The sequence below is a fragment of the Stegostoma tigrinum genome, chromosome 15 (assembly GCF_030684315.1).
Source record: "Stegostoma tigrinum isolate sSteTig4 chromosome 15, sSteTig4.hap1, whole genome shotgun sequence".
Classification (NCBI taxonomy): domain Eukaryota; kingdom Metazoa; phylum Chordata; class Chondrichthyes; order Orectolobiformes; family Stegostomatidae; genus Stegostoma; species Stegostoma tigrinum.
Window position 1 is genome coordinate 47,729,550 of NC_081368.1, and position 19,278 is coordinate 47,748,827.

The window sequence follows — 19,278 nt, forward strand, 5'->3', positions numbered from 1 at the left end:
TCCATTCATATTTCACCACTGTGGAAATCCAGTTTGTCTTCTGATTGGAAGTTGTTCCACACTGGGTCTTGACTTGGGCCTGACTCACTACGAACTATGTGTATCAGCTTATGTTTATGTAGGTCCATGGTACATTCTTTGCTGTACTAGTCATGTTGCTGTGTCTGTATAGTGTTTTGATGTATTGAAACCTCTGTCTGTATCTTTGGAGCTAAATTCTTGCATGGGCAGACTCAGTAAAAGTTTGCATCAAGTACCATGCACAGTTCTTCGAATGCAGGGCAGGTTCATGACAGGCCACACAGCTTGGTGGCTCTTTGTACTCTGACTACAACGTCAATTCTGTTTTCTGCACCTAATCCTTAAAGGTGCTGCTGTCCACCAACAATATTTTCATATTTTCTGCCCTCTGTTTGCAATTATCAATGTTATTTTTTTATTTCTAAGAGGTCTTATTTGAATGTTTCGATGAGTGTTAATGCAAATACTATCTCCATTATCCACTGCATCAGTTCAGCCCCTGAAAAGTCAAATTCATTGTCCTTGTAATGGCATCTACTGATAAGTTGATTATTCATTCCTGTGACTTTTGCTTGCCGACATCAATTTTAAGTGATTAATTCTTAAGTTGACACTGACATGCAACTGGTATTTGACTACTTTCCATCACTTTGTGGGATTTTTCTTGTCCTCTTCAGATGAGCCTGAAATATTGACACGATGTAACACTTCATTATCTGTTATGATTATGTTCGCAGCTTGCCTAACTGTTGCTACAACTGCTTGGTCTATAAAGTACAGTTGTCTTCTTTTGATTAAAACGATTGAACTTGCTTTGAAAATCCATGGACATCCAGTTCATAATGGGGAATGTGACATTCCTTTAGGGTCTTCAGCACTCTGCATACTGTTCTTTTTCTAATTTTTGGCATGAAACTTGTATCAGGGTGTGCCTGAACTCACAACAGTCATTCAAGTTTGAAATAGTTGTTTATTGGGATAGGTTTGAATCAGCTGGCTGCCTGCATGAACTTGGCCAACTTGAAGATACAGTTTGTGAATGCAGCAACATCTAGTCCTCATGGCCACCAGAACAGAAAACCAATCTCCAGGTAATAAGACTGCAAGCAACTACCTTCACGACCCGTTGAAAGTTCACCACATTGAGGGAGCGTTGCGACAGCATTCATGCATAACTTTAGAATTCATCTACCTAGACTCTGGAAGAAAAAGGAATTCCTTCTTCACCAGATCTATGCTGAAACAAACTAATCATATGACTTATAAACTGTCGCTTTGTTTATAACTTGTAAAAAATACACTATCCTCTTTAATTGTATTTTCCTCAAATATGTGACTGCGTGTGGGCAGAGTGTGAATGTAGTCGTGTCATGCTCCTTCTGTCCGATGTGGGAATTCAGGGTCTCTTCCAATCTCCCTGACTCCTTCAGATGCTGGATGTTTGTCCAGATGCAGCTCCTGTCTGACCGCACTATGGCTCTGGAACTGCAGCTGCATTCATTTTGGAACATCCGCGAGGCTGAGGGAATCATAGGTAGCATGTTCAGTAAAGATGGTCACACCAGAGATAAAAAGTACTGAGGAAGATAGGGAATGGATAACCACCCGACAGAGAAAGAGTTGGAAGGTTGTACAGGGGTACCCGGTGGTCATCTCCCTCCAAAACAGATTTACCATTTTGGATATTGCTGGAGGACATGGCTTATCCAGGGAAGGCAGCAGCCGCTGGGTTCATTTGATTTGATTTGATTTGACTTTTTGTGGTCATGTGTACCTATGTACAATGAAAAGCTTTGTTTTGCAAGCAGTACAGGCAGGTCTTGGCACACAATGGCATACAGTTCACAGGGTGCTTAGAGCAAGGCATGCGAGTTACAAGTGCACAGCAGGCATGCAAAGCAAGGCCAAGATTATTTGACATTACAGAGTCTATTCAGCAGTCTAGCAGCAGCAAGGAACATGTTCTTGAACCCGTTGGTGCGTGTGTTCAAACTTCTCTATCTTCTGCATGACACCTGGCTTTGCTGCAAAGGAGGGCAGAAAAAAGAGTAGTAGAGCTACAGTAATAGGGGAGTCAATTGTGAGGGGAATAGATAGGTATTTCTGTGGCCACAAATAAGAGTACAGGATGGTATGTTGTCTCCTTGGTGCAAAGGTAAAGCATGTCTTTGGGTGGCTGCAGGACATTCTGGACAGGGAGGATGAACAGCCAGCTGTCATGATTCACATAGGCACCAATTATGAAGGTAAAGATGGGATAGGGTCCTACAAACTGAATTTAGGGAGTTAGGAGTTAAACTAAGAAATAAGATGTCAAAGATAGTAATCTCAGGATTATTACCACTGCCACTTGCTAGTTAGTGTAGAAATGACAGTCTAGCTGAGATGAATATGTGGCTTGAAGTATGTTGCAAGAGGGAGGGATTTAAATTCCTGGGACATTGGAACCATTCTGGGGGAGGTGGGACCAACACAAACCAGACAGTCTGTTCCTGAGTAGGACTGGAACCAATGTCCTGGGGGACTGTTTGCTCGTGGTCTGGAGGAGGGTTTACACTAACACAGCAGGGGATGGGAACCAATGCAGGAAGTCAGAGGGAAGTAAAGTGGGGACACAAAGAAAAGGCAGTAAGGGGAAAAGTGAAAGTGGAAGGCAGAGAAACCAAAGATAAAAATCATAAAGGGCCACATTATACCATGATTCTAAAAAGGCAATAAATGTCAAAAAAAATGAGCCTGACAGCTCTGTGTCTCAATGTGAGGAGCATTTGTAATGAGGTGGACAAACTAACTGTGCAGACAGTTATGGATTGATATGATGTAATTGGGATCACAGACACCGGCTCCAGGGTGACCAAGAATGGGAACTCAATATCCAGGGGTATTCAATTTTCAGGAAAGAGAGACAGAAGGAAAAGGTAGATGGGGTACCGTTGCTAGCTAAGGAGGAGATTAACACTATAATAAAGAAGGGCATTAGCCTGGACAATGTGGAATCTGTATCGGTGGAGCTACAGAACATCAAAGAGGAAAAAACTGTTGATGGGACTTGTGTGCAGACCACCAAACAGTAGTTGTGAGGTTGAGAATAGCATCAAACAGGAAATTAGAGATGTGTGTAGTAAGGGTGCAGCAGTGCTTTTAGGTGACTTCAATCTGCATATTGATTAGACTAAACAAACAGGTAGCAATGCAATGGAAGAGGATTTCCTGGAATGTATGAGGGATAGTTTCCTCAATCAATATATCGAGGAACCAACTTGATCAAGCTATCCTAAATCCGGTATTGTGTAATGAGAGAGGATTTGTTTGCAATCTAGTGTGAGATCCTTTGAGGAAGGGAATTCTTCACTAACATGGAGAGCGACACAATTCAATCTGACATTAGGGCCCTGAACTTAGAGAAAGCTAACTTTGAATGTATGAGATATGCATTAGTTAAGATATGCTGGCCAAGGATACTGAATGGGTTGACAGTGGATAGGCAATGGCAGACATTGAAAGAACATATGGATGAACTTCAACAATTGCACATTCCTGTCTGGAGTAAGAGTAAAACAGGGAAGGTGGCTCAACCATGGCTAACAAAAGAAATCAGGAATAGTGTTAAAGTCAAAGAGGAGGCAAATAAGTTGGCCCCAAAAAAGCAACAAACCTGGGGACTGGAAGAAATTTAAAATTCAGCAGAGCAGAACAAAGGGTTTAATTCAGAAGGAAAAAAACAGAATATGAGAGTAAGCTCGTGGAAAGCATAAAAACTGACTGCAAAAGTTTCTACAAATGTATAAAGAGAAAAAGACTGATGAAGACAAATGTAGGTCCCTCACAGTTAGAATCAGGTAAATCCTTGATGGACAATAAAGAGATGGCAAGACAACTGAACAAATACTTTGAATCTGTCTTCACCAAGGCGACAGAAATAACCATCTGAAATGGGTACAGTTGGTCAAGCATGAAGGAAGAAATGAAGGAAATCCTTATTTAGTCAGGAAATGGTATTGGGGGAATTGATGGGATTAAAACCTGATAAATCCCCAGGGCCTGATGCTCTGAATCCCAGAGTATTTAAGGAACTGGCCCTAGAAATAGCGGACATGTTGGTGATAATGTTTCAGCATCCGTAGACTCTGGAAGAGTTCCAATGGACTGGAGGGTAGCTAATGTAATCCCATATCTTGAAAAAGGAGAAAGAGACAACATAGAGAATTATAGGCTGGTTAGCCTGATATCAGCAGTGGGGAAAATGCTGGAGTCAATTATTTAGGATGTAATAACTAAACATTTGGAAAGCAGTGACAGAATCAGTCCAAGTTAGCATACATTCCTGACAGGAAAATTGTGCTTGACAAATCTTCTGGAATTGTTTGAGGATGTGGCCAGTAGAGTGGACAAGGGTAAATCAGTGAATGTTCAAAAACATCCCACGCAAGGGATTGGTAAGGCAAATTAAAGTTCATGGTATCGGAGGTAATTTATTGATGTGGATAGAGAACTAGTTGGCAGATGAAAAGCACAGATTTGGGATAAATGTGTCCTTTTCAGAGCAGCAGGCAGCAACAAGAGGGGTACTATAGGGTTAGTGCTGGGACAACCGCTGTTCACAATATACATTAACGATTTGGATGAAGGAATTGAATACAATTTCTCTAAATTTGCAGATTATCCTCAGCAGGATGTGCTGTGAGGAAAATGCTAAGAGGTTGCAGGGTGACTTGGACAGGCTAGCTAAGTGGGAAAATACTTGGAAAATGCCAAACAATGTGGACAAATGTGAGATTATCCACTTTGGCAAAAACAGGAAGGCAGGTTATTATCTGAATGGTGGCAGCTTAGGAGAAGGGGAGGTACGATGAGACTTGAGTGTCATGGTGGAACAGTCGCTGAAGGTTGGCATGCAGGTGCAGTAGGTGGTGAGGAAAGTTTAATGGGCATGCTGGCTTTCATAGCAAGATGATATGCATCTCAGATTAGGGATGTCTTGCTGCAGTTATATAGGGTGTCGGTGAGGCTACATCTTGAGCATTGTGCGCAGTTTGGCCTCTTAGTCTGAGGAAGGATGCACTTGCTATTGAGTGAGTTCAGCGGAAGTTTGTTAGACTGATTTCCAGGATGGCAGGACTGACATACAGCCTTTTTCCTTGTTCTCTGTATCTTTCATCAGTCAGAGAGCTCTGGCCTTTGTTCACCCTCCTTTTTTCACTATGGAAATTCCCTGACTCCTTGAATATATAAGTTCCTGCCAATCTGTGAATACACTTTTTCCAAGACAGACCCATTGCAGATATCTGAAATTGGCTTTTATTCTAGATTGCTCCTTCTTCTTTAGACCAGCTAAAACTTATGATATTATGGTTATTATTCACAAAATGTTCCCTCCTGACACTTGATTAATTTGACCCAATTCCTCCTTAAGAAACCTTCTTTGTTGAGCCAGAAATATTCTGATCAGGAAAATTCTCTAGAACACAATTTAAAAACTCTTTCATCTCTCTGATCTTCATAATATTGCTATTCCAGTTTATGTCATGATAAATTTTTAAAAGACCTGGCTATTGAAACATTTGACACAGTGGTCTTAATATTCCAAATTCCCCATGGCTCTGTGAAAGTATGAGTCTAAATATATTCAAATCCTGATTGCCTTCAGAGCATCCTCTCTCTCCAGCACTGTAATATTCTCCTTAATCAATACAACTGTCTTCCTTTATTTGTTTCCCTTCCTTCCCTGACTACCTTGTATTCAGAAGTACTTAGTATTCATTCCTGCACTTTTTAAATCAAGGGCTTCATTATAACCACCCTATTACGTCAGGTAAAACATGAGCAAAGGAGACTCCCATGATTATTATCAATTACTCTCTCTCAGGAGATGAATCAGTAATTATGCATGTTGAACATCATGTGAAGAAAGAATTGAAGGTAGTAAGGCTGTTGGTGCACAATTAAGGATATCATCAGTATAAAGACAGGACTTTGTTTAAAGTTTTGGAGAAGATTTGTAGCTTGACTTGTGGGTTGTGGACTTGCATGCCGAGCTGGTGTGTTCAATTGCAGGCATTTCGTCACTTTGCCAAGTAACATCGTCAGTGCACCTCTAGTGAAGCACTGGTGTTCTGTCCCACTTGTTATTTATATACCACCATTTTCTGGGATGGTTGGCATCACTTCTGGTTCTGTTTTTCAGTGGTTTGTATATTGGGTGCAGTTCAATGTGTTCGTTGATGGAGTTCCAGATGGAATGCAAGGCCTCCAGGAATTCCCTGGCATGTCTCTGTTTGGTTTGTTCTATAATGGATGTGCTGTCCCAGTCGAATTTGTGTCCTTTTTTGTCCGTGTGTATTGAGGCCAGTAAGAATTGGTCATGTCTCTTGGTGGCTAGTTGGGGTTCGTGTATCCTTATTGTCAGTTTCCTTCCAGCTTGGCCTATGTAATGTTTCTCACAGCCCTTGCATGATATTTTGTATATTATGTTAGTTTTATTGGGTTGTGGGCATGGGATCTTTTGTGCTCATCAGTAGCTATCGCAGGGTCGTAGTTGGTATGTGGGCTACTCTGATACCAGTCTTGTGGTCATCTCTGATATGTCTCTGATAGCACAGTAACTGTTGGTGGGGACTTCAAAATTCATTACCAGGTGTGGCTAAGTAGCATCATTATTATTTGAACAGTTCAGGCAATAAATGATAGAATGGACAGGCAGGGTTTATTTCCACTGGAGTTTATAAGAGCAAGGGGCGACTGATTTGAGGTGTATTATAACATCAATAGTCTTGTTAAATTGGAAATGGAAAGGATGTTTCCTCTTGTGTGTTAGTCCAAAACTCAGGGCAAAAATGAGAGGTAATCTGCTGAAATAAAACAAGTTCTGAGGAGGTTAGACATGGTGGGTGCTGAGAGGATATATCCTGTAATGGTGAAATCTAGAGCTAGGGGGCAGAGTTTAAAAATAAAGGGTCTGTTATTTAAGATGAAGAAATTTATTCTGACAAAGGATTGTTACATCTTGGAACTCTTTTTCACAGACCAGAGGAGGCTGGGTGACTGAATATAGTCAAGATTGAGTTGGATTCATTTTTATTTGACAAGAGAGTTAAGAGTTATGGCAGACAGACAAAATGTTTTTAAGGCCACAATACTCATACTTTTTATGATCTTATGGAAAAGAGAAATGAAAAAAAGCGATATTCATTGAGGTACTTGTGATCATAGGAGCTCTGGGCAGAGTGGATAGGGAGAAACTATTCATATTAATAGAAGGGTCAAGAACTAGAAAGCACAGATTTAAGGTAATTGGCAAAAAAATGCAATGGTGACCATGAACAACAACCTTTTCATCCACTGAATCATTAACATTTGGAATGCACTTCCTGAAAGTGTGTTGGAGGAAGATTCTATTGAAGGATTCAAGTGGGAATTGGATTAGTATCAGAAAAGGAAGAATATGCAGGGAAACAGGGAAATAGTGGGAGAGAAACAATGTGTGAATTGTTTCTTTACAGAGTCAGCATACTTACAACATGCCAAATTGTCTCTTTATGTGCTGTAATCATTCTATAGTTACATCAGATTTGTCAGAAAGTCAACTTGTGAAGTAATTTTCAACAAAGAACAGTTATTCAACAAGTTTTTAGTGAGCAGTCCATTTGTTAATATTCTGCATCAAAGTGAGCAACTGTCTGAGAAAGAAAGCTTGTTTCTTTTCCCCCCTTCTAGTAAAAAAAATGAAGGCAATCAAATCAAGTAAGCAAGGCCATAGCTCTGATACAGGCAGTATTCTAGCAGGGATTTAGAAATGTAATAGTATAGAGTTTGTTGATAAAAGCACAGTTGTCTTCAAGATTATCCTGCATTAGGAAAACATTTCACATGACCTCAAGAATGTCAACATATTCAGCATCAGAAAGTGGAATGGATCCAAAACCTATATGACAACTACTGATGAACAAGTTGTCTCTCCATTGCAGGAAGAGTTTTTAAGAACCGTGCCATTAAATCATTTTACACCCTCATAAACAAAATTCCATCATGTCAGCCAATGGATTTAAACTAAATTAATAACAGAAATTAATCAATCAAAAAAGCTACTTTCAGCACTAGGAACCATCACTGGTCCTCCTAAAAACCCAACTGGTTTACTGATATGAGCAAAAACCTGGTGGCTTTATTTTGTGTCAGAGTGCTTCCTGTTTAATGCCCATACTGGATAATAGGTATGCTGGCAAGGAAAGAGAAGGGAAAAAGATAGTTGGTGGGGAATCAATTTGTCATTGTGTCAGCACAGAACTTCAAAGGACTTGGGAATGATTGAGAGCATGTGGGGTTTAAAGTGCAATGGAAAAGAGCAGATATGCATCACAGGTATGAGTGGCCATGGGAGGTGGATATAGTGGCATAAACTGGCAGGAGACACAGTGAGACATGAGGGGAGGTGTACAGGGGGATGTGAATAGGGCATGGAAACCGAAGGAGAGAGAGCTAGAAAGATATTTCCTGTTCTAATCTTTATTTCAAATCTTTCAGCACAATGCTTCTGCCCAGCTCACTATGGTTGAACTAGGCAATTTCTTAGACTCCTCCCAGGTCGCCTGTCCTGATTCCTAATCCAGCCCATCTCCTTGGACTGAAAGTCTTAAATGTGGCTCATTATATAGATTGGATTTGTAGAGCCTGGATTTCTCCCAGTTGTGTGGCCCCAACTTGGGAATGAAAATTGGAGTCAAAATATTCAGTAAGAACTAAAGCTACACCTGCCTCTATATATAGACTACCTTTTTAGTCTTGTATCAATCCTACACTTTCCTTGGATTATCATCTTAATGTATTGATAAAATATCATTGGGTTTACTCTGATTTTACTTGTCAATATTTTTTCATATCAGCCATGATACGGTACTTGAGATAGGGGGCATGTAGTATTGATGGATTCAACAAAATTTTATTATAGCTCATGGTATTTACACATGTACACTAACAATCCTGTGTGATAGGGCTCAAACTAAGAAATTCAGATGTACTGTAGCTTACTTCCCTCAGCATGTCATGCCATAAGAGAACAAAGCTCAGTAAAATGGAGAATGTGAGCTTTGTACCATTAGGTTACATGCCATGATTTGATAATCATTTGATAATCATATCTCTTAAATGTATACTGGAAGACGTGCGACAGCATACTTCTTTCTCAAAAGAAATCTGAAATAGATATACATCATTGAACATTGGCACTTATTGTCAATTCAACAATTACACAGACATGTAAAAATTTAGTTAACAATTCAAATCACAATATGATGTTTTACAGGATATACATTTGGGTACTATTGTCTAGAGGTACACACTTCATTTCTTATACTTATGTGGTTTTGGAATGAATTCAAATTCAGGATTTGAGATGTGCTTAAAATTGTTCAAGTTCAAATGAGCATCTAAATTACTGTAAATTGTCACAGGTTTTGAAGGCTTAAATAGTACACAGTTTAGGATCTGTAGTAGAATAGATGCAGGAATATGCTTTTACTTTATGTTCTATACATTTTAGGAATACCATTTATGACAGAGTAATACATTGCTGATGCATTTCCAATAAGGTATGTTTGTTGTCTGGTAGTGCAACTATTTATATCAGTAACCTTGCACTTATAATAATGATTTTTCATAACCTTAATATGCTGAATTCTCTACATGAGAATGATGATGTTTTTGTAGATAGCAAAACTACTTTTTGGCCAATATTAAAGGTGCCTTTCAATAATACTATAGAGTGTACTGACTAAATTGGTAACTACAAGCAGTTAGCTTTAACGATCAAAGAAGTTAAACAGGATTCATAATTTAATCAAATCTTGAACACTTTCAGGCATATGTTTTTCAACTACACACTGGTCACAATCTGGGAGAAACTGTTCATTGCAAATGGCACACACTCTGATCATATTTGTGTAGAAATATTACATCAGATCATGAGCACTTCCTGTGAAGATCAAGGCAACAATTAAACAAAATGATCATCTCATTCTTGTAGGTGAATCCTACAGGATCAGAAACCCTTGTTCATTTTTATCAATAATAAGCTCATTGAGGTCAAATTTAGCTGACCAACTCATGTTGTAAAATGGTTGGCTACAGACCACCGTATGGTCCAAAACCCACAGGAGACCCTTCCAGACACTGTATGCATTTCGTCAGGGTAATGTGCTCCATATGCCCATCTCTCCTGGGCTCTGCATTACAGTTTCCAAAACTTCTGGACTGGTATCCAAACCCTGGACGAGTATCAGAAGTTGCCTTTGACTTAGTGTGCCAGGACCCCCGAGCAGAGGTTATCCCCTTGACTGAGGCAATCTGATAACTATGATGAGTTTCCTTTCTTTGTGACAATGTTAAACAGCAAGACAGGGCAGAAGTAGTTTTAGCCTGGTATCTCTGGCTGAGGGGGTTGAAGCACAAACAGGCAAGGCAAGGCACTACAAGGGTGTGAGATACCAGGTAGGCTCTGAGTGACTGCACAATTTGATGGCAAGTGAAGAGCCTGGGGATGCAACTTGGTCCAGTCCAGGGTGTGGGTCTCTGAGCATGCAGTTTCCATGCTGCAGCATGACAAATGATAGTCGTTGTTGCACCAAGGTGCAGAGTTGAAGTGCGGAAGCGTCCTGTAAATGGGTTGGAGATATGCCATGAAAGTTCTTAACGTCTGTTACGTGTTGGATGTTGACGGCTATGGATGAAGGGTCCATGTGGCTGGTGCCCATAGAGCATGCTGGTGCCTGGTGACTAACACAAAGGTCCTCCAGAGCAAGCAGTGAGCTGAATTCACCAGGTACCCACTCAGGTTTCTGGCTTGTTTGCTGAGTTTAGTAAGATAGAAAGCTGAATACTAATGAGGCGAGCTGGGCTGTCAACAAAGTGTTTAACAAGCTTTAATCACCATCACTGGCAACCCATTGCTTCTTCAGAAGAATCTCACCACGCCAATTGTGAAAAGCTTAAAAACGTGGTATGAGATACTCCCAACATTGAGATGAACTTCTCATCTGATTCTACCACCAAGTTTGCCATAACGCATGTTGCTCAGAGCCCCTAAAAGATTCTGCCCATAGTGGCAGCTAATTAAAAAGCATTGTAAAGAAAACGGAATTAGATACCACATTAAGCACAGTGAGCTTGAGACTGTGAGCTTTATGCCATTAGGTCGCATTGCCACAACATGGTGGTGACATCAGGGGTGCACTCCTTTGGGAGAATCACAAACCTACTTGTTTTTCTAATTTCTTTATTGATTTCCCCTCTTCACTGGTCTATACTCCTTGGGGTTTTCTGTAGCAATGAAATAACACCTCAGCTTAGTATAATTGGCCTTGCCACAGTTTAGAACTCTCACTCTTGTTCTAACGTTCTCCTTTTCCATAATAATATTCAAACCATACCTTGCCACTCCTTCCATCTGCCTGGTTTCATTTTCTGAAACTAGTGTTTAGATTTCTAGATTTGCTTATCTTTTGTGGGATTTGCAACATACTGGCCATAAGTGTTCTAATATGCTCCAGGAGATCTGCTTTCAATTCCTTTCACATACAAACTATCCCAATTAACAATGAGTTAGTTAAAATTCCTACCACTGACTGATTTCACACTTCTCAGAAATTTGTCTATAGATCTGCTTGACTTTGTCCCTCTGACTGTTTGGAGGTCTATAGTATTCTCCCTTTTTTGTTTCTTGGCTCAATGCAAATGGCTTCTACATTGATCCTTCCAACATACCTTTCCCTCCTCACTACTGTAATCATTTTTTTTTACCAAACCCATTCTTCCTTTTTATCATCTCTCTACATCTTCAAACTCTGCACCAGAAACGTTGAGATGCCAATCTTATCCCTTAAGCCATGTTTCTGAAAGATGTCACGCTGCAATAATTCTATAGGTGTCCTAAAGCTCATCTGCTATTTTTTTGCTATTCTCCTCACAATGAAGTAGACAACCTTGAGTACTGCCAAACTATTTTATATTTTCAAACTTTTGTCTCCTCTGCCTTCCAGACTCATACACTAATTTTCTGCCCTCTATTTTCATTTCTGATTTTGTCCCAACTGAATCAACCCTCAGGTCCCCATTCCTTGTCAAACTAATTTAAATGCACCCTAACAGCACTACCAAAATGCAAGGAACTCAGTCCAAGTTCCATTCAGGTGCAACGTGTCTGGCCTGTAGACAGTCTATTTCCCCCAGAGCTAATCCTAATGTTCCAAGAAGTCCTCCCTCCTGCACCAATCTTCTAGCCATGCATTCATCTGACTTATCCTCAAATTCCCAAACCAGCCTTGTTCCCAAATTCTGTCTGCAGGGCTACATCCCTCTTTCAGCCTATGCCACAGCTCCCCTCTCAGAGATATCATTGACCCTAGAATGAGGAAAGCAACATATCATCCTGGATCATATTTGCAGATAAAGCAATGCTTTTCTGCTCCCCCAGCTACTGAATCAACTAGCTCTACGAATCTTTCAATTTTTCTTTTATTCTGTCATATAGATGAACCACCCATGGTGTTGTGCTCATTGCTCTGGCTGCACTCATGAGATGAACCATTATTCCTGTCAGTATTCAGAACCGAATACTGGATGGAGTATGGGATGTGCTTGAGGGAAGCCCTGTACTATCTACCTGTTCTTCCTTGTATCCTAGTCACATCACAACATGAAAATAATTATATTCCTCTTACTTTGATATGTTATCTAATGTAATGTAATGCAATTAAAGAAAAGTTCCCAAGTTTATTTGCAATGGCAAATAATAACATGGGTCCACATTTTGTTGACATAGGAGAGATCCCACCACCAGGATAAAATACTACCACCTTCCTGGATCTTGGAGCAGCAGTTTGCTGTTGTTGCAATTAACTGACTACCGCGAAGGCTACTGTCCAAAAGAGAATACCCCCTTTCAAAGGTTCTCATCTCTAGAATGGCATGGAAGCATGGAAGACAGATTCCATCTGAGCATTTTTCACAGCTCATCACTTCCAGGAAAATTCAAACCGTACCTTTTAATCTATTATAACATCCTACCTCTGTGTAGCCGGGCCCACTTCTCATCTAGGCATCTTGGATCAGGTTTGCCTGGTTTTTTAGAAACCCCTGTTTAAATAAAAGACATGGTCATACAATGGAAGACTTGAAACACGACAGAACATCAGCAAAATGTAATCCCATATTAAGTGAAATAGCACATCACTTGTCTTAATGCTATGTCATAAGTTAACATCATTGTACAGCAACTCATTCACTGAATTCATGTTATGATCATCCTTTTTTCTGTATCTTGTGAGATTTCTTCGGCTACCATTACTGCATAGCTCTAAAGTCCAGTTCTGGAAAATCACCTTGATTGTATTGACTTCAAACTTGCTCAACATTTTCAGAGATTGTTGGCACTGGAATAGAATATGTACTCACGGAAATTAGGGCACATTCCATTTCCACCAGGATTCCATTTATAACAGCTGTATTCCATCTCCAGTCAGATCTTTGGTTCCTGCAGCCTGTCTCTCAATGAATAATAGCGAATAGTTTTTTTTACACTGGATGGAGATGTAGAATGGGGTTTCCAAGCAGTCAGTGTTACGAGCATTTCTTTTTTAGGTCTACATGAATGACATGTGTGTGCAGGACACAATTTCTACATATGTAGATGACACAAAACTTGAAATTTGAGGCATATATGATAGGCTTCAAGAGGCAAATAACAGATTGGTGGAACAGGTGGACATACCAAAGATGTGCAGGTTAGGTGGTTTGGCCGTGCTAAATTGACCATAGTATCCAGGGATGTGCAGGCTGGATGGGTTAGGCATAGTAAATGCAGGGTTACAGAGATAGGATAGGGAGGTGGGTCTGGGAGTTATGCTCTTCAGAGGGTCAGTGTAATCTCAATGGGCCAAATGGCCTGCTTTCACACAATAGGGATTCTGTGGTTCTATATGGCAGATGAAGTATAATAGAGGAGTGGAAAGTGAAACAATTTGGCAAGAAGAATGAGGAAAAGCAAAATAAAATAAATGACAGAATTTCAGAAGATGCAGGAGAAAAGACCAGTGGGTATATGTGAACAAATCTTTGAAATGTCAAGGCACATTGAGAAAGGGTTAACAGGATATATGCGGAGTTTATTAATGTAGACATCTAGTAAAAGTTACAGAGAATTTTTAAAAAAACACTGATTTAGCCCCAATTATTTTTGAATTCATTCATGGGATGCTGACATCACTAGCTTGGCCAGCATTTATTGTCCCTCCCTGACTGTCATAATTCAGGCTTAATGGTGTCAAAATACTACGCTGTAGCTTTGGAGTGTAGATCAAACTGGCAGAGTGGCAGATTCACTTCCATGAAAGCGATTAATGAACCAGAGACTGGAGCCTCTACCACCACGATACACAGTTCCAGACGATAATATGTAGGTAAAATTAAACATTGCCGCAGCAACTCCATGGCTGGTTGGTGAGCTGGTAAAATGCTTGTCTGAATCACAGTAGTGCCAACAGTATGGGATTTCATCCATTCTGGCTGATGCATACTTTGGACCTGACTCATTGCCTGACCCAGGATGGAGGTTATTGTGTTCTGGGTTTGAGCAGCCTTCTGGCAGAGAAGTTTACAAGAAAACATCCATCCCTTGTCCTTCCATTTTCTATCTAAATCTGTGACTTTTCTGATGCCTTAAGTCACTTTCAATGTTACCTTTGTCATGGCCCTAAGAGTTTCCTCTTTAACATGGACCTCAATCCTTCAGCACCTCTTTCATCCAGCAGGATGGCTCAATTGCTGTTTTGTCCTTGAACAAAGCCTAACCAGTCTCTATTCATCATCACCCTTTGCAACTTCACTGAACACGTTCCCATTTTGAACAACTTGTCAGTCGACTCCACACTTCCTCGAAATAAAATTTATTGCCATGAGTGCCTGCTTGGGTCCAAGCTGTTTTTTGTGATATGAACACATCTGTAATTTTAATCTTGAACAGAAAATATTGTCAAATGATATGAAAGTGCAAAATGTTAGAAACATTCATCAGTAAGTCGCAAACTAGCTAAAAACAAATTGAATAGCTTATTCCAATGTTACCCAGCAACACTCCTTCTCCCTAAATGCCCTCTCTTTTTTTCTGACAAAATGATGAAAGTATTGATGCTTCATGGTCTGGCCAAAAACTGGAAAGTTCCAATGACATTTTTTTCCAGTTTCTGTCCATTCATCTTCACTTAGTTCACTTCTGACTCTTCACTTTCCTAAGCTTAGCCTATTACTGGAAATGGAGTCAGTTATCATATAACTTACAGACTCCCACAGGAACTTTAACTTCCCTACTCTTCCTCACACCCTCTCCTTTCCACTCTGCCAGGTTTTCCTTCTTTGTTGCATCTGTTCAGATTTTGCAACTTCAATACCAGTACTTCTGCTAAGTCTTCCTTTACCCTCATCCAAGTATTCCCTTCCCTATCCCCCAGCATGGTTTACTGGGCTCCCTACCATGTCCACTCTATTAAGTATTCTGCACTCAGCTTTTTCTATCTCTCACAAAACCATGACAGATTCTCTTCTCCCAGCCTTCTATCACACCCAGCCTCTATATTCAATTAATGATCCACTGTCATTTTGGCCACCTCCATCTTAAGATCAACATCAAAAAAATCTTCCCCAACCCTATTCTTCCAGCATTCTGAAAAGGCCATTCTCTCCATGATGCCAGAGTCCATTCTTTAGTTACCCCACTACCATGTCCCTTTCTTGCAGTACCTTTCATGCAACCACAGCTGATGGAACACCACATCTTTTACACCTTCTCTTCTCAAAATTCAAAGATTCAAACAGCACTTCCAAGTGAAACAATTTACTCATATGTACTTTTTAACTCTTTGAAGGAATGATGGTGTTGTTACCAAAACCAGCATTTGTTGCCCAATCTGAACTGCCCTTAAGAAGGTGATGCTAAGTCACCTCCTTTTTTTTGCTGCGGTCAATCTGATGTCATAACACCCATGGTGGTGTTGGGAAATAGTTCCACAATTTTGATCCAGGTGACTTTGGAGGAATCGCAATATATTTCCAATTCAGGGTGGTGTGTAGTTTGGAGGGGAACTTGCAGGTGCTGCCGTTCCCATATATCTGCTGCCTTTTTCCTTCTAGTTGGTAGAGGTTATAAGGCTGGAATGTGCTATCGTAGGAAGTTGGCAAGTTGCTGCCATGTATCTTGTATTTGGTACACACAGTTGCCATTGTGTGTTGGTGGTAGAGGGACTGAATGTTTAAGGAGATGGTGGATGGGGTGCCGATCAAGCCGGCTGCTTTGTCCTGGATGGTGTCGAGCTTCTTCAGTTTTGTTGGAGCCACACTCATCTAGGCTCATTTATGCTTGCTAGAAGCGCTATTCACTTGTAAGTAGGGACCATGTTCTCTGCAAGTAAAAGCAATAAGTTTAAGCATTGTGCATTTTTGAATTATCAGCAAGCTTGGGGAGTCTATTGCTTTCCCTTGTTTTCTCCACAGCAGTGCCTTGGGCCAATCAATCAGCTTGCCAATGTATTGGCAATGTTTTCTGCTTGTTGTGATCATTTGAAAAAAGCTCTGGCAACAATCTCACTTTTCATTTTAATTTTAAACAGAAAATATTCTCAAATCAATAATAAAGGTGCTAAATATTATTCGCACTGCAACTATGAAAATTCACCAGTAAATCACATTAGCTAAATACAAATCAAAGGGAATTTTTTAAATACAGAGACATAGTTAACTGAAAATAGTTTAAACAAATCATCATGCACTTTATTCTTGTTGATGGGGACTGAACACTAAGTTAGGGAGTGGGAACCAGAACTGTCACCTCTTCTAGCACGGGGATGACCAATTCTCTCTCTGCGTTCAGCACCTTCCCCTCTGCATCGATCGTACTCTTCTTGTCGCTCAATAAACTCATGCAGTTTTTTAATTTGGTGATCCATTTTTCTTTCGAATGATTCTTGTCTCTAGCAAAATAAGGCATTAAGATACAATACGGTTTTATTGTATTTGGAACCATGATATTTTATTTACTGAAGTAAACATGATACTCTATGAATTACTTGATTATTCAGAAGCACCATCATTTTTTTTCCATTTCCTCCCTCTCCACAGTTGTCCAGCCATTGGACATGGATAATGAATTAATGCGCTAGATAACTGTGATATTTGGTTGTTTCAGGGATCAACGTTGAGCGATTTGATAAAAAAAAGTTTCTGTTCTTTATTCCTCTGCTGCAGTTATCCTTGCCAAATCTAATAAACTGGATTTCAAATTAATCTGAAGTGTAAATGTCAAACAAGATAGCCATTTGGATTTGGATTCTTTATCCATGTGATCAAAATTCTATTACAACCATGAGCTACTTTTTCAAGGCTCATATTCTATCTCTACCTTATCTAAAAGCTCAGGGATGGGGGCAGTCCACCAAGGGCAAAATTGATGCCCCACAGGTCGGCATTTTTGAGGTGGGATTTTGTCCCTACTATATCACAGGGCCTTGCTTTGGACAGCTGCCAGCTAATCAGAGGCCAGTAACTCCACAGCACTTCAACACAGGTGTGTATGTTTTGATCTGGATTTGTGTACGTGACTATTTTGCCAGAGAAGAAGTTGGCATTTTTGCCAAGAGGGTGAGAGGTTTGGGGAGCTAGAGATGCAGAGGCCATGGAGGAGGACAATCTGCAAGATTAGAGAACAGTAAAGTCTTGAGAACAAGCACTCAGCTGGGCCCACAGCACTGTAGGGAACCTGTTAAGATGGCTGCTTGTTCTGAATTTCTTCTCCTGTAGCAACAGAACAAGGCCCTTAAGTGAGCGTTAATTGATCCAGTGGAGGCAGAGGCAACAGGCAGGTGATGGACAAACTATTCATTGGAATTGACAGGGCACCTCAAAGGCATTACCTCTACTTCCCCAGACTGAACTCCATTCACTGTTACACTGCTAACTTGACCAAGCTGTTGACAATTGCTGTAATCTACATTTTCTTCTTCTTCAATTCCCTGGAAAACTTTCATATTACTTCCAAACTTCTCACTTATGCCAGCTACATTTTAACTCTGCATCATCAACATAAACCGTGAAAATCATTGAATCATGTAAAGACTTTTGGAGAGTGCAAGGTCTGACCATTATCCTTTGCTGTCTACTACAGATAAACAATGGCCCAGTGGTGTTATTGCTATACTGGGAGTTCCACTTTAATGTAACGATGCATTCCTGAGAAACAAATCACTATAGAAAATTGTGCTAGAAAAATAATGGGGCCTATGGGAAAAGGGAGGGTTAGGGACTCTCCAACAAAAAAAATCGAAATGTCTCAAAAATCACTCAAACTCACAAAGGACAGCATAGTTTGAACAAATGTTTAATTCACATGAATTAATTAAATAATGGTAAATTTATCACCTTATCTTGAAAAAAATCTCAATATGACTTGATGGGGGAGGAGGTTCTGAGGTAGGTCTGTTGGTAATGCAGGTCTGAGGGTGGTCATCATCACTATCATCATCACCTTCAAGTGCAGTTATGCTTGCAGCATTAGGGCAAAAAAATAGCTAATCCAGAAGTGGATGGCTGTGGTTCATCGTCTTCTGACAGTTTCTTCGGGGTTGGCTTAAAAAGACATCCAGTTTTTGCTGCTGTACACTTTCCCTTGTTTCTGAAGAAGTTGTTCATAGATCTTGTCTGGCACCCTTACTTGACAAGCTGCTACCCTGCTTCATTCTGCATTGTAATCATTGTCCTCTAACAGCTGCAACTGCTTCTCAATTTCCCTCCAGATAGAAGACAAAATAGAAGTGGAAAGTTCTCGTGGTACTGCAACCTGGACTACTTCTTCTTCATCTCCAGCTTCCACTAACACCTCAGTGGCAAGTTGTTGTAGATCAATTGTAGAGTGGGTCTCAAGCAGCTCTTTAACATTCTCACACTCCACTTCTTCAAATCCAGCTTGCTTTGCAAGATCAACACAATGCTTTTTGATCCTTGGGAGCTCCTCTGACAGATCAAAGCACAGAAAGCACAAGGATCCTTGATGACAGCGTGGGGACTCTTTCGGCTTATGCTCAGGACAAAGCCCGTGAATCGATCATGTGAAGTCAACGTTGGAATCATGTTATAACCAACACAAAGTTCGTGTTTTACAAATACCATTCCCCTATTCATCGATCGCATTATAGCCAATTCGTGCTGCTGGAGGACACATCATAC

At 40.3% G+C, this 19,278-nt stretch overlaps 1 protein-coding gene across 3 annotated transcripts in view; it reads right to left on the bottom strand.

Annotated features, from left to right (window-relative positions):
• Positions 1 to 19,278, bottom strand: part of LOC125458878 (fibrous sheath-interacting protein 2-like) — a 78,371-nt gene that overhangs the window by 9,613 nt on the left and 49,480 nt on the right. The window contains exons 8-9 of one of the 3 annotated variants that reach the window (XR_009446710.1): positions 16,889 to 17,030; positions 13,078 to 16,462 (exon numbers count right to left, since the gene is read on the bottom strand). Coding sequence is in view for 2 of the 3 variants with exons in the window: in XM_048544665.2 (XP_048400622.1) it covers positions 16,857 to 17,030 (174 nt within the window). In the remaining variant the exon portion in view is untranslated. Of the gene's footprint in view, positions 1 to 13,054; positions 16,463 to 16,844; positions 17,031 to 19,278 lie in introns of those variants that run through there. The other 2 variants (XM_048544666.2, XM_048544665.2) reach the window with 2 other exon arrangements.